Source organism: Cibotium barometz, chromosome 1 (genome assembly GCF_041138505.1).
Source record: "Cibotium barometz isolate CiBa-2024 chromosome 1, ASM4113850v1, whole genome shotgun sequence".
NCBI classification, from domain to species: domain Eukaryota; kingdom Viridiplantae; phylum Streptophyta; class Polypodiopsida; order Cyatheales; family Cibotiaceae; genus Cibotium; species Cibotium barometz.
This window is the reverse complement of record NC_141046.1, coordinates 33,167,470-33,182,652: the sequence shown is the minus strand read 5'-3', so window position 1 is coordinate 33,182,652 and position 15,183 is coordinate 33,167,470. Positions and strand designations below refer to the sequence as shown.

The 15,183-nt window shown below is 47.5% G+C and overlaps 1 protein-coding gene across 1 annotated transcript in view; it reads left to right on the top strand.

Moving 5' to 3' along the window:
• Positions 1 to 15,183, top strand: part of LOC147641894 (protein transport protein SEC24 C-like) — a 102,820-nt gene that overhangs the window by 87,047 nt on the left and 590 nt on the right. Inside the window, exons 13-21 of the mRNA XM_086800778.1 lie at positions 2,016 to 2,087; positions 2,169 to 2,252; positions 2,354 to 2,473; positions 2,567 to 2,635; positions 2,766 to 2,843; positions 12,722 to 12,860; positions 12,994 to 13,158; positions 13,268 to 13,413; positions 13,539 to 13,721. Of these exons, the coding sequence (XP_086656904.1) occupies positions 2,016 to 2,087; positions 2,169 to 2,252; positions 2,354 to 2,473; positions 2,567 to 2,635; positions 2,766 to 2,843; positions 12,722 to 12,860; positions 12,994 to 13,158; positions 13,268 to 13,413; positions 13,539 to 13,721 (1,056 nt within the window). The remainder of the gene's footprint in view (positions 1 to 2,015; positions 2,088 to 2,168; positions 2,253 to 2,353; positions 2,474 to 2,566; positions 2,636 to 2,765; positions 2,844 to 12,721; positions 12,861 to 12,993; positions 13,159 to 13,267; positions 13,414 to 13,538; positions 13,722 to 15,183) is intronic.

Genomic DNA, 15,183 nt, shown 5'->3' with positions numbered 1-15,183 from the left:
CTGTCCTTGAACACAAACATGGATCCTTCTTCTTGAAGACTAGGTTTGGGCATCTGCTGTGGCTCCACCCCTGGATGATCTTCATCCCTTGGAGTACTCCATAAAAGCCTCTTGGGCAGCCTTTGGGGTGAAGATATTATCCAAGCAACTCCTACCTTGGATAAAACCTGTTTGTGTGCCATGGATCAGATTGGGGAGGTGGGGTTGTAGTTGACACTTGATGGTTTTGGCTAGGATTTTGTAGTCTATCCCCAAGAGGGTGATAGGTCTTCTCTAGGAGAATCTCCAACCTGTTTACTCCCTAATTGGGGATCAAGTGGATCAAACCCTTTGCCAGTCTCTTTGGCATAGATCCAAAAATCATAATCTTGTTGAAGGCCCCACACGCTCCCATTAGCTCCGAGTGAAGAAGAAACACCATCCGCACCTGGGCACGTGCCCCTAGGGAGCGTCTATAGAGCCTCCGCAATATCCTTGGGAGAGAAGGGTGCCATCATGAAGCTCCTGAGAGCGAGTGGGACCACCTCAAGCGTGTGCTGCCAAACCCCATGCTTGATATCCTTAATGGCCCCCTCCTACTGCCAGGGGGTTTAGATCCATAGGCTGTATGATGATGATGGTCCCATTTTGTATCATATGTCTCGGATTTGACATTCCTAGCTCACAATTCTAGTCTTTGTTTTCTTTTGTACCATGATGAGATTACATGGACACTATTGCATCACTTTTGGTTGCATAGATCCATTGGGTCTTTGAAGACGTTTAATATAACTTTCTTTCTTTCTTTCTCTCTCTTGCATCTTTTACCAACGGGGAGTGAGGCTTGTGTAGTGAGGAGAGTGAGGCTATGGCTCGAACTTGGGATAGTTCAGAAACGATGGTGCTGTTTGATCTTGTAAACTTCGAGATGCCATTCCTCCGGTGGTGAGGCCTTGTCCTCTCGATGAAGTTCCTTGTGCCTCTATCTCAAGCCTGAGTCTAGAAAGCATGGAATCGGTACTCCCGTCCATAGTAGTTAGGAAACGCGTTTCCTACATGGAAGGAAACTTGGAAACGTTTCCTTGTAGGAAACGTGTTTTTCCAAGCAAAATTTTTGACATTTTGGGGGGGGGGGGGGGGGGGGGGGGTATGATGACTCCATGGTTTACTTCTGGTCAAGATGTCAAATGAATGCAATCTTTTGGTGGGTGACTTGTCAGCATCCGAGTTCCTCACTTTGAGCTTTGTGGGTTTCAGGCAGCCCTCATGGTCTTCCCTGCTTTTCAGACAACATTCCAGGCATATCTTCTAGTGATGTTGCCTACTCTGTGAATCATTCCTTTTGGCACTGATTTTCCATTCAGTTCTATGTGCTCGCCCTGTAGCGTGCACTTGCATAACATTTGCCAGACCTTTTAGGACATGGTGCCTCTCCCTCTTCTGCCCTCTTTAGTGCTTGGATGGAGATAGAGTAAGATGAGGAGAGAGATGTGGGTACCCCCACCTGATCTGGAGATATCATCAGCTTCTATATAGTACTTAACAGCCATTTAAGAATCCTTTGAGAACATTCTTAAGCCTGCCTTAATGTTTGTATATTGATATGATCTAGCTGTATAGTCTCATGTGATGCATCTGTTCTTCAAGTCTCTCTTGCTATGATTCAGCCCTGTGGTAATGTGCCAACTCTTCCGTTTGCAATTTCTTTCTTTACTGTGGGTGTGCATGCCTGTGTGTACATGCGGCCATGCATTTATGTGAACACATCCATACCTATGTGGATATTTATGCACAATAAATGGTAACGGATATGAGAAACTATCACATGTAGACTTGATTTTCAATCGCTATTGTTTCTATATTCTTCCAGTATTTTTTCATAATCACATCTAATGACATTACATCAGAATTTCATACCTACAGGAATGGTGTACACTAATCAATATGGTGCGGTTGAGAGCATAGTGGGAATGTGTGTATGTGTGCAGGGGTGCGTGTGTACAAATACATGCATGATAAAATTTCATGTTGTGCAGGAGCTTAACAAGTTATGGCAGCCAGTTGACAAGACCTTGAAGACCCTTGCAATAGAACTTGCAGAGCTTCAGGTAGACTTCTGTTTTGGGCATCATTTGAGTATCATAAACCAAGGTTGACTGTGTTAATTAGTTTTTTCTTCCAATATTCAGGTCTGTTGCGATTTATTCCTGACAACACAAGAGTATGTGGACATTGCATCGCTTGCGGTTGTCCCTGCGACAACTGGTGGGCAGGTAATTTTTCTCGTAGACTAGGTGGATTGGAAGTGGGTCTCTTTTTGTTGAAGTCTGTGCACTGCAGTGTGTCCTGATGATCTAAACATATGGATTGGCAGGTGTACTATTACCACCCGTTTTCTGCCACGTCCGACTCTGCAAAGTTATACAATGATTTGAGATGGAACCTCACAAGACCACAGGGGCTGGAGGCTGTGATGCGAGTTCGCTGTAGTCAGGTACACAAGAAGATGCGAGTTCTCTGTGATTCATGACTGTACTGGCTCATTTTTTGTTCTGCCCTAATCTTGCAAGGGCTTTTCTCAATACAGGGCCTACAAGTCCAAGATTATTCTGGAAACTTCCACAAAGGAACTCCGACCGATTTGGACCTACCTGCAGTATGCTACGTTTTATCTGATATTACATTTGCGTCTTGTCAAATATGGTGCTTATGCATGTTTTTGGTTATCTCCTTTGCTGTTGACTTGATAGAAGTTATTTGACAAAGGTAAAGCATTGTATTTTCAGATTGACTGTGACAAATCTGTCATGGTTAGTTTCAAGCACGACGAAAAGCTTCAAGATGGTTCTGAATGCTGCTTCCAGGTATATACTACAACCCCATGTTGACGGTGTTGTTCAATCAGGCTGGTTACAGAATGTTCCCTGTCTATAGGACGGGCAGGGATCTTGTCTGTCCATCCCTCGATGGGCAACTGTCACAAGACCCCCCCCCCCCTGTGTGCAGTGAGAGATGGATTTACTTAATAGCCAGATTTATTTGTGCTTCATCCATTTGTCTCATAAATTTGAACTCAGGAATACATTGAATGAGCAATGAATAGCAGATAAAAGGATTTTTCTAGAGGCCTTTCGGAGTTGCATATGGCTTGGATTAGGGCTATGTGGCTCCCTTGTGAAGATTATTTGTTAAACAATGTACAATTTTTGCTTTGTTCCCCCCCTACAACCACCCCCCCCCCCGCCCCCCCCCTCTGTCTCCTTGGGTGACAGGCTAGCTCACACATGCAAGTACCACAAGGGGGTACAGTCACTCTTAATTATCTGCCAGTAAAGGCAGGGGACAAGCCCCACAAATGAGCCACTAGGCCGATTGGAGTGAACAGCCTGCACAGTTGTTAGGTAAACCATGTGGCATAGCAGAGTCACAATCTTTGATGCCCATAACAACCAATGCCCCTGTGTTAGAGACGACGAAGTTTGAAGAATGGTTTGCACGCTGTTGCCATTATGAAGGTCGAAATGCAATGAAATGATATATTAACGTCTCTAAGAGGCCATAATGGCCTATGAGACCAAAACTGAGAGTACATCTGTGTGGGTGTGGTTGACGGAGGGTGTGCATGAGGTCCACGCAGATGGAACAGATGACCTCAGCTTGGGGGGGGGGGGGGGGGGGGGGGGAGGAGGGGGTGTGTGTGTTAATCAGGCCGTCGATGGCCTCACTGCATCAGGCTTTGCAAATGTGCCTGGCTGCTATGCTACTGATGATGTCCCATTGCGAGCTAGTCTGTGACTGGAGTCCAGGGAAGTATACGAACTGCTGCTACAGTCGTCACAGAGATGTGCATGTGAGTGAGTCTCAAAGAAAGTCTGCGTCCCATCATACAGTAAGGCCTCGCTTGTCTCTGCAGCCCAAGCAACAGCCCCCCATGTGATGGTAGGGGCAGTGCTTGGATCGGAGGTGAATAGGCAGAGGATGCGCTGCCAAACTTGCTATGCCTTGGGGCAGCCTTTTAGGCTAGAATGGAACAAGGCAGTGGGCAGTCCCACAGGCAATGTCTCTGGCTCTCCTCAAGGCTGCCACAGTTATAGCAGATCGCTGGTCTGCCTCCGTGATTGCCAGCCACGTGCCCATCGCTAACCTCAGATGGGCTAAGAGCCAGAGAAAGAAAGAAATCTTTTGGGGATGGAAGCTGCCCTGGAGTCACTGCCAGAAATCCTCGATGAAAGTCTCTAGGGCCATAGTCACATGGGTTGCAAAATGGGGATGGGGAACGGGGACAGAAAAGATTGAGAATGGCCATTCCCTGTGACTATAGAGTGACATGGGACGGGAAGATGCTGCCATCCCCAACATTCTCGAGTCTAAAAATGCCCATTCCCTGTGACTATGGCTAGGGCTCCCTGTGTCTGCCAATGCTGCTACGCTACTGAGGTGCCTTCTGTGGTCTCGATGAGGATCTGATGGCCGAGCCAGGGAGAGTAATCAAAGAAGACGATGGCCTCCTCGGGATCCTAAATCAGTTGGTCTCTCCACTGCCACTCTCGGGGGTCCCACTGTATGTCAACCAATAGGCTATTCTCAGAAAACCATAAGCGCCAGGATGCGATGCCTCTGACATCAAGAGGGGGGTTGGGGAGGTTGGGGGGGGGGGGGGGGGGGGGATCTTTCTTTCACTTCCTTCCCTTGCAGCTACCACACGGAGCTGTTGAGGAGGGAGGGAAGGTCATCACCAATCTGCCACTGGGATGCTGTCAGGAGGCCGCCCGGTCCGACCCCATGAGTGTTGTGCTGCCCCATGCAAAACCAAAAACCATTGGGGGAACTCCGGTGTGGGTGAAAGCAGCCATCCATGAATTTTTATTTATTTTTATTTTTTGGGGGGTGGGGGGGGAGTTGGTTGCAGAGTCGATGTCCCGGATCATAATGGAGGCTCCTCTCAAGGTGCCCAGGCGGTCTTGCTATGTTCGACGGTAACTCTGCCATGTGCCCAAAGTCTAAGCTGGCTCCCGGTAGAGGTGAAATCGGGTGCTGATCATGTGCCCTGAGGGGAGGCGGAAATGAGGGTCGCAAGCGATGGGCTGTTTCTCTCTCTCTCTCTTGGCCATACTCATCAACCCCATGCTTGACATTTTGGAGAGTGGTATACCATCTACTCGGAGCTGATGTTGCTCCCATGTTTTTATGTTCTTAGTTTTCCATGATGAGTTTCCATGGACAGTTTTGTATCACCCCAGTGAGATAGCTATATTTATGTTTTCATTCTGTTTTATTTTCCATTCCATGATGAGATATGCCATGGACATTATTGTACCACTTTGGTCGCATAGGCCCATTGGGTCTTTAGTAGACGCTTAATATATCTTTCTTTCTTTCTCTCTTTTTTTTTAATTCGTGAAATGGTGTTTTATATTATATGTAAAAATGTACATCGGCCACATGGCTCACACAGAACCTATGGCCCCAAAAAAAAAACCCCCACAAGATCCTCTAAAGGATCATGACCATGCAAACCTGTACACTAATAAGAAAGCCTCCTAGCCAAATAAGCATCCCAGATAAAATCATCAAAGATGAGCCAGCCGAGCCGCCGTAGACCATAACGAAATAACATCTGCATCCAGTAGCTAAGTTGAGAGAAGAGAAGAAAACTGCCAAAGCGGCAAACCGCGGATACGTAGAAGTGCCCATGTATTCCAGACAAGGAATCAAAGATGAACCCATTCCGTGTAGTCCAGATATGCTTAAGTCCTGTCCATCTAAGGAAATGGAATATCAGAAGGTGACTGTCCGAAGTAATGACTTGAGACAAATCCCAAATATCCACTGATGAGCCGAAACAGTAGACCTCTCTACTGCCAACTCATGAACAGATGCATAACTGTTTCAGTGCATGTCGTGCAGAAGAAGCAAGAGGCCAATGTAATTTTATGACGGTTGAGCTGATCCCGTGTAGGTAACCCTCCCACCAACATCCTCCAAATGAAAACCTTACCTTGGTAAGGGAGTTTAGACTGCCAACCACGCATAAGAGTTTTCTGCCACCATGATTTAGACTTGTGCAATCCTTAAACCTTATTGGCCTTGGTTGAAACCCAATCTTTCTCTGATACGAGCTTATGATAGACCTGGTTAGCTGAAAGTGATATCAAGTCACCAGATTTACATAGTGCCCAATCAAGCCAAGGCTGATCTGCAGAGAGAGAAATACCATCGAAAGTCCTCCATTGAGCATAATCCGCGTGATAGAGCCAGAGCCAAGTAAATGCACCAAATTAGCCATTTTGGGACCAAAGCCCATGGCTGTCATTAACTGAGAAAGGAAAGACCAGCTGACATGATCAAAAGCTTTTTCAAGATCTAGCTGCACCATCACAATCTCTTGCTTCTTTGCCTCGGCATAATCCACTCCAATTTGAACATTAAGAATATTATGCAAAATATTCCTGCCATGCACAAATCCATATTGATATGGATGAATAAGAGTAGGAAGCACCTTCTGCAAGCGATTGGCAAAAATCTTTGTAAAGATTTTATACATAATACTCATAAGTGAGATCGGGCGCCATTGAGCCAAAGAAGTAGGCGAAGGGACTTTGGGCAACAAACGAAGTATGCCCAACTTCCAATCGGTAGGCATATATCCCTCATCCCAAACCCTTTGACAAATAAGCGTCAAAGGCTCTGCAAGCTGATCAGCATATTTTCGGAAAAACTTATTTGTCAAACCATCCCAACCAGGGCTCTTTCCCATGGGAAGTTTGGAGAGAACAGCTTCCACTTCCCCTTGAGTAACAGGAGCATCAAGCTGAACGGCCACATCAGGGTCAACTTGATATCGTACTTCAGCAAACAATGACTCCCTTGCAGCCAGGACAGCCGGCGAGACATCCTCTCGAGGGGCAAGCAAATCTTCATAAAACCTGATGCAATGTTGAATAACCTCAGAAGGTTGAGTAACAAGGTTGCCTTGGGCATCCATCAGCCTAACAATATTCTCACGCATATGTTTTTGATGCAACTTATCATAGAAGTGATGAGATTGACAGTTAGCATCCCGCAAAGCATCAAGACGTGCAAGTAGTTTAAAGCGAACATATTGTGCTTCGTGCACTCTAGATAGCTCCTTTTTCAGCCATTCTATGGCATCCACAACTTTAGCATCCATAGAGTCAGTAAACACGAACGCCTGCAAGCCGTTTAAAAGCGACTCAAGAAGACCCACGTGCTGTTTTTGTATAGAGGCATTAGCAAGACCATAATGCCGCGCTAATTTCCGAGTGTTGGTAAGGAACACTGGCCAAGCATGATAATCAGCCATGGACACTCTTGTGGAGAAATGTCGTATCAACTGACGCATATAATCATCAAAAACTTCATGCTCCAAAAAAGTGTGATTTAAGCGCAAAGGCAAGCGTCCCAACAAGCCTTTATATGCATCCACAGGATGATAGACCATTTCAAACACAAGCGGCCAATGATCCGACAAAACCTGTTGTTGCTGATCAACCATCATAGTAAGAATCTCTGGCAAAAAGAGATCTTGATGTAAAATATACATCCTATCCAATCTAGCATAAGTGCCCCGAAACTGTTGTGAGGCATAAGTGTAACCCCTTTCATCTGGATGCAACCAAGACCACATGTCTTGTTTTAGCAACCTTGCTGCAAAAGCTTCCCACGCCATTCCCTCCCGGCCATCCATTACTGAATGAGGCGACGTGGCTTGCTCCTTGGAGACACATATTAAAGTCTCCCATCACAAAGCCAGGATGAGAGATTGAAAGAGCACACAAGTCATTCCACAGCAAATGGCGTGCACGAGCATTATTTGGAGCATACACCCCTAACAACCATAAAGGCGTATCATCCCAAACAATCTGTATCACTAGAAATCTTCCATGAACATCTTGAATCACAAGAGAAGGCTGAAACTGCGAACGAACAGCAAACATAACACTTGACTGCGAAGCAGCGAAGTAGGATGTCCGCTGTAGAAAACATGAAACTCCTTGTATACATAGGCTTTGCCAGCCAACTTATGCTGCTTATGTTCAACTGCACACAAAACATCCCAACCATGACAAAAAGTTGTACGCCAAAGCCTGAACTGCTTTTGGCGCGAAGAAATACCCTTTACATTCCATTGTACAATTTTCATAAGCCTTCCCAGAAAAGGAATCAACAACGGCGTGTACTAGGCCCAGGACAATCTGCCAAATCACGAACCTTTTGAAGCATTGCATTTTTAGACATGGTATTTGTGATCTCAGACTGCCCTTGGAGTTCCCGAGCACGTGCCGAAGGGTAATGACCATCCCATGGCGAGATGACCTCACCCTTCGAACCAAACACAAGAGGCAATTGTTGTTGTGCTTCTTTTGTTAGGCGACTTCTAATAGGATAGCGTTCTACTCTATCCACCCCAAGAGCCCCTGTACCCTGAGAAAGTTGGCCTCCTGGCCTCTCAATCCTGGTCTGTTGCTGGGATGTCGAGGCACAAGATTCTTGATGTTTGAGCACACCGATAAAAGACCCACAAGAGTCTTACACCGGGCTAGTACCAAGATAAGAATCAAGTCTCTTTGTTGCTCACAAAAATCTCACAAGGAACTCGAGGATGGGATATTGAGAGAGATGTATGGCTGTCCAAGGTTCTTTCACCAAAAGGAGGTGGTGTTTCTTCAACGGGTGGCAGCCCTCCAAAGAAGGTGGCTGATAGGTGCTATAGGCGGTGCTGCTGGAGGCAACAGGTGGCAGCAGACAGGCTGCGTGACGGAGGAGCACACAGGGCGGCGAACAAGCGGCTTTGGGTGGTGGAAATCGCCAGCGAAGGTGGCTCTAGGTGGCGGGAATCGCCGGCGGAAGGCGGCTCTGGATGGCGGAAATGCCGGCGGAACATGCAGCGACACCGGCAGAAGTGGCAAGAATGCTGGCGAAAGCGGCTCTAGGCGGCAGCGGCAGGTGCTACAGGGGCGGCTGCTGGTGGAATAGCGGTGGGGGAGGGTGGCGCTAGGAGATAGGGGAAAAGATGATGATGATAAATCTCCAAGGTGGCTCTTCTTCAAAATCTCCACAAGTTCTTCTATGAATCACCAAGAGGGTGCAAGCTTCTTATATACTTGATTGGGGTGCCTGCTTTTGCCATGCTTTGCTTTTCCTTTTTCTTCTTGCTTTCACTTTTTCTCTTTTAAATATCATTAATAATAGTCAAAGTTCTTGATTTGTGCTTTTAGAGCTTCAGGGCCTTGCTTTTTGGCCCTAGGGTTGCTTTTTGGAAAAGTGGCTTTTAGCTTTTTGATCCAGTTCGATGTCCTCTTTCCAATGGTGCCTTCAGCTTTTGGTCAACACAATTGACTTTTTTCTTTTTCTTGCTTTTTGACCAAGGCTGGTGCTTTTTCTTGTGTTGGCTTAATGAACCCTGTTTCCATGTGTCCGGGCATGAGTTCCTCATGCGAAAAAGAGCTCGGAAGGCCAAATAGTTAACAGATGGGTCTCCTCTGTCGGATCTCCATGCGGTCTCCACCCTCCTTTGGAATAAGGCATATCAGACCCTTGGATATGTGCTTGGGAAGTAAGTCTGTGTGTAGCCTCTTTGATAGCAGCCCGAAAGCCTGCTCCCATGAGGTCCCAGCAGACCATCCTCTCCTTGGCACTTCTTGTGCGGTAGGGCCTCCAGTGCAGCTGCTAGCTCCATGTCAAAGCACAAAGAATCTACGTGTGACCGCAGGTGCTCCGAGACACAAGGCTGAACATGACACATAACTTGCTGGCGAGCCGCCTCTCTTTGAGGGGAGTCTGGGTCAGCAGTGAGCAGGGAACCATAAAAGGTCGAGACTACCTCTCTGACCTGCTGAAGCGCTGATGCAATAGATCCGTTGGGCCAGCGAAGAGCTCGAATCCGATCTTGCCAAAATTGGGGTCCTGATGCGGCAAAAAACTCATGGGAGACTCTGTCCCCTGCCTGGGTGTAGAAAGAAGCCGGTGGGTGGTATCTGCACTCAGTCCGCTGCTCCTCCAGGCTCTCGTGGGCTGCCTCCATCTGGGCGTGAACCTAGGGACTCTTTGAGGTCTGCTCCTGAAGCCCCACTTTAGAGAGGCTAAGGTGCATCAAAGGCTCCTCTCCTGCTCTTTGAATGCCCTGAGCCTTTCCTGCGCGGAGGTCTGAAGGAAGGAGCTAGTCTCTAGCAGTGCTGCATCCAGACCGGTTGCTGCCTGTGCAGGAGAAAAACTGTGAGAGGTCCAGATCGCCTCAATCCGGACAGAGATGGAGGGGTCTCGAAGCAGGCGGTCTGGAATCCTCGCTGACTGCAGCTGTCCACCTGGCTCGGTTCGGCTCGACGAAGGTGAAAATATTTGGCGCATGGGTGGAGAATGTTGTGCCGGCGAGGATGCCAATCATAACTCCCCTGTCCCAGCCCCACTCATCTACATAGAAACAGTCAAGTGGGCCTCTCGTCCTAGCTGGAGAAGGTGAGGTTGCCCTGAGTGCGGCCGAACTCAGGAAGACGCTAGGAGTCCTGGGCCGCGGATGTGCAAGAGAAGCTCCTCCCTGCTAGAGATTGTCCCTCGGGGCTAGAGATTGTTGGGATGGGGCACTAACCACTGTGGTCTTTGGGATCCTCAAGCATGTTGAAGTCTCCACCCATGCACCATGAGTCTGCCATGGGGAGTCTCTGCCACACCTCGAGTCAGCAGCCCCATTGGAGGCGCAGATATTGAGGAGCCTGAGTCGGGTTTCCCCAATGCCACTGGGCATGGCCGGGGATGTTTGAGCCTGACTCTTCCGCCAAGGGGCTGGCTCTTAGAGATGCATACTCCTCCCTGGTTTCTTAGGGTCCCAAAATCTGGGGACCAGACTTTGTGGCTCATGCTAGGAAGGATCTTCCCACAGCTGTGGGTCCTACCTGCTATGAGATATTCTCCTGAAACATGAGAACATCAAGATACACTCCAACTAGTGCACTGTGAAGCTCCTCTCAGATCCTCTGCATGCCTCGTCAACAGTAGGTGTCGCCCAAGCCTTGAATGGTCCATGAGGCAATCCTTATGGCGGGAAGCTGAGGTGGAGTGGCAGAGATTCCATCAACCGCTGCACCTTAAAGGGGATGGCTTTGAGGGGAGTAGTGGCTGTCCTCCCGTGGGCAAAGCCGCTCCAAGTAATCTCGAATGGTGGTGGCTAGGTGGCTCCACTGCACAAGGCCGCTGCTCGCGCCTTCTTAGGTGAGATCTCAAGGCGGTGAAGGTGCCTGTATGTGCCCTTCTCAGTGAGAAAGGTGAGGTAAAAGTAGATGAATAGACCAAGCCCCTTCTGCTTCGGGAGGAGGTGCAGAAGCTTCATCCTAGCCATAGGCCAGGCCGCCTCCATGGCATCGTAACACAAGCGTCTCGCAGCATCTGAGAGTAGAATGTCGCCTGCTCGCGGAGAGTGATCTCCATGGGGGGAGAGTGGTAGAATACCACACAAACTCGTAGAGGTGCCTGGGCATTCTAAATCTCTGCTGCTGAATCCACCAGGAGACACATCAAGAAAGTGTAGTCGACCGGGTATCCTAGCAGGAAGGGGGGGCCTCTTGGGGGTGAGGCTGGGTACTCTGTTATTGGTGAAGTGTAAATTTGGGTCTCCATTGAGTTTGAGAGGCTCTAGAAAGAGCACAAGCGGGTGGTATTCCTTTGAGAGGCTGGGGGAGGAGGTTTCTGGGGAGGGGGAGCAGAGGTTCTTTGGCTCTGGGGGAGGCGGCTGCTTTCGAGAGGGTGGCGAGGCTGGTGGGGGAGGGGGCAGGGGAGGAGGGGGAGTATGTGTTGGAGAGGGTCGTGGCTCTGACAGGGTCTCTGCAAGGTCTGGGGGGGTCAAACTGCACATAAGGCAGGACGGTGTCTAACTGGGGGGGGGGGGGGGGGGGGTGGGTCTGGTTCTGCTCCATCAGAGGTGTGAAAGTAGGGGCTCTTAATGGTTTTTCGGGTGGGAACCGGTACCTCAGAAAATATTCCCCTTTGGAGGAGGAATCATGATGAGGCGTCTGCGGATGAGGCTCCTCGGTTGGGTCCCTCTCCTCTCTAGGGGCCTGGGTTCTCGTCCGTGCTCCCACTAACGCATGCGGCAGGTGTGTGCAAGGTGAGGGGCCGGGGTGAACGGAGAGGGCGAGACAAGGGGAGGACCGATGGGAGAAAAGGGGTTGGGGGGGCAGCTCACACACCCTGAAAAAGGGCGGGAGAAAGAGAAAGTGGAGAAGGGGTTGGGATGCAGCTGGGAGAGATGGCAGGGCGCTGTGGGAAGGAGGGGACAGCTGGAGGAGAGAAGCGTGCAGGAGGGCGCTAGGAGGGAGGGCTGCTGGGGAACATCAGCGATATGAGAGAGGAAGAGGGAGGGGGGGGGTGGGAAAGAAGGCACAAGGGAAGCGGTGACGTGTATGTGGCACACATCAGACCATGTGAATCCCCTCTTACAAGTAGGGTTGTTGTCCAACAGGTTTTGAACCCACAGTGTCATCATTGCAGAATTGAGCTAGACTAAAGCCTTTGGGACTGATTTTGCTTTATTGCAATTCACATGGACACTGTCCTCAAGCACTCAGATGTCCAGTACAAACCTGAGATGCCATCTAGATGATTCTCATCTTGGGCTTCTAGTAGCTGACCTTTCTGATGCAAAGCTATACAAAATCGTGCATTTTTTCTTTCTCTTGATATTGCACTGGTGGTTCTAGATTATTTACTACTAGTATTTGTATGCTTTCAGTGCGCTTTGCTGTACACGACTATTGATGGTCAAAGAAGAATCCGTGTTATGACACTCTCTCTTCCCTGCACCGCAGTGCTGAGTAACGTATTCCGTGGAGCTGATCTAGATGCACAGTTCACTTACTTCTTGAAACAGGGTAAAGTAGCTGTTCAGAAATAACTATACAAACCACTTTCTTTCAACGTCAAGGATGATTTTAAGCCTGCATATTGCTAGTATGAACTAAGACATCAGGTATTTAACTACTGTTCACCTTTTTTTTTGGGCAGCGGTACAAGAAGCGCCAATGACACCTCTCCCTCAATTGAGGGAAAAGATGACAAATTCATGTGTAAATATACTTTTTACTTACCGCAAGTTCTGTGCGACAGCCTCATCCTCTGGACAGCTTATACTTCCGGAAGCTCTCAAGCTTCTACCTCTCTACACTCTAGGTATGGGAAGGTGCCATAATATGGGTCAAGTCGGAGGAATGTTGAAGTCATTTTACCCCCTATGGCATTGAAAAGTGCTTGGATTTTTTATGTTTTTCCTTCTGGGCAGCATTGACAAAGAGCATCGGGCTCCGTCCAGACGTGCGAACGGATGATCGTTGCTACTGGCTGGCACATGTATCATCAATCTCAACATCTCTTGCTATTCCGACAGTATATCCAAGGATGTTTTCCATACATGATCTATTTACTAAGGTCTCCCTCCATAACTTTTCCAATGCATCAGCAAAGCAGCTATGTAGTATCCAATCATCTTCCCATAGAGGGGTGCCATTTTGGCTGTGTAGATCAAATGTAAGCATTTCTTTTTTGTTTTGCAGGAAATCGGAGATGGAATTCTGCCTGAGACTCTGTATCTGTCCAGTGAGAATCTCAACAATGAGGGCATTTTTCTACTTGAGACAGGTGAAGATGCCTTCATCTACGCAGGAAAAGCAGTTTCGTCTGACACGCTGTTTCAGCTTTTTGGTGTGCGCTCAGTCAACGAGATACAAGCAAATCAGGTAAAACTTCTGTAGTGGTTGTTTCTTTTAATGGTTTCAGGGTGGTGTTCCACTAAAAAAATATGCATGATAGCATGCGAGTTTAACATAAGGGGATCTACAAGTCCATAAAGAAATATATTCACGTAAGGGCTCCTCAATGGAAACGGCTGGAAATTGGAAACAGAAACGGCTAGGAAATGGCACGGATTAATATTATTATATAGTAGATGTAATTCAAAATGGTGAAAAAAATCAGAGAAACTGAGGAGAAACTTGGGATAGATCGTAATTTTAAAGAGAGAACAAGGAAAATTCAAAACTTAGAAGGGGAAAAGTGTCAGAAAAATCCTTAGGTAGATTAGGGAATGGGAGAACCGGAATTGGAAGAGGAAACGGAAAAAAAAAAAACGGAGTCTCCAAAATTTTGGCTAGGAAACGGTTGTTATCTGATACTAGGCTATTTTCGAGTGATTTTGAAAACAAGTTTTAAGTCTATAAAGAAAGGGAGACCATATTAGGCTGGGTTCACAGCAGGTGGCTGCCTATGGGTAGGGTCTGGAGCAGAATAGTTGCATTCCCTACTCGTACGGATTCATTCACTCTGTAGAGTATGGATCCACACGTTCTGTTCGCCGTATAGAATAGGTGATGTGGATGTTCTTTATTATTATCCCAAAACGGTCGCTTTCATTAGGCGATAAGGTCCCGTACCTTTTTTTTTGTTTTCTTGTGTTCTGTGTCGCCGTTGCACACCCCGTACCTCCACCGTACCTACTTTCTATACCTGTTGGTGCTGCCGTACTTGCTGGTGCCGTACCTGTTGTTGCTGCCATACCTGCTCCAAGGCACCTCTCTCTCTCTCCCCCCCCCGTCTCTCTCTCTCTCTCTCTCTCTCTCTCTCTCTCTCTCTCTCTCTCTTTCTCTCTCTCTCTCTCTCTCTCAACCTTAGTTAAATTAATTTTAATACATATTACATTCGACAGCTCATTTGACATTTATAGAGCATAGATGTTTGAATTTCAATTGTTTTTTGTGCAACTTTGTGTACTAGTGTTCCTAAGTTATGAATGATTTGTAATATGTATTTTTAAATATATATATACACATTATTTTAAAAAAGTGAACGTACTTAAAGCATTCATCCCGATGCGTACTTTACGTATTCGTACGCATACCGCACTGTGCCTAAAGTACGAATCTCTATGGAGTACGTGGCACTCCTGCAGTCATGAAAATAAGCAGCAGGTGTAGTTGATAATTGACGTGAATGGCCATGTCGTGGAGCATTTTTCTAGTGTGCCACCCACTGGGCAGACACCTACAGTTTGCTGAATTGCGGAGATTCAAACCTGCACATTCTGTTGAAAAGAGCGTTACCTTTACAGTGGGGCTATCCCAGTTAGAGCAGATATAGTATATAATTCTGTTGTGAATAGGTGGCAAGACAACTTCTTGTAATGCATGCCCTGCTAGCTGGACA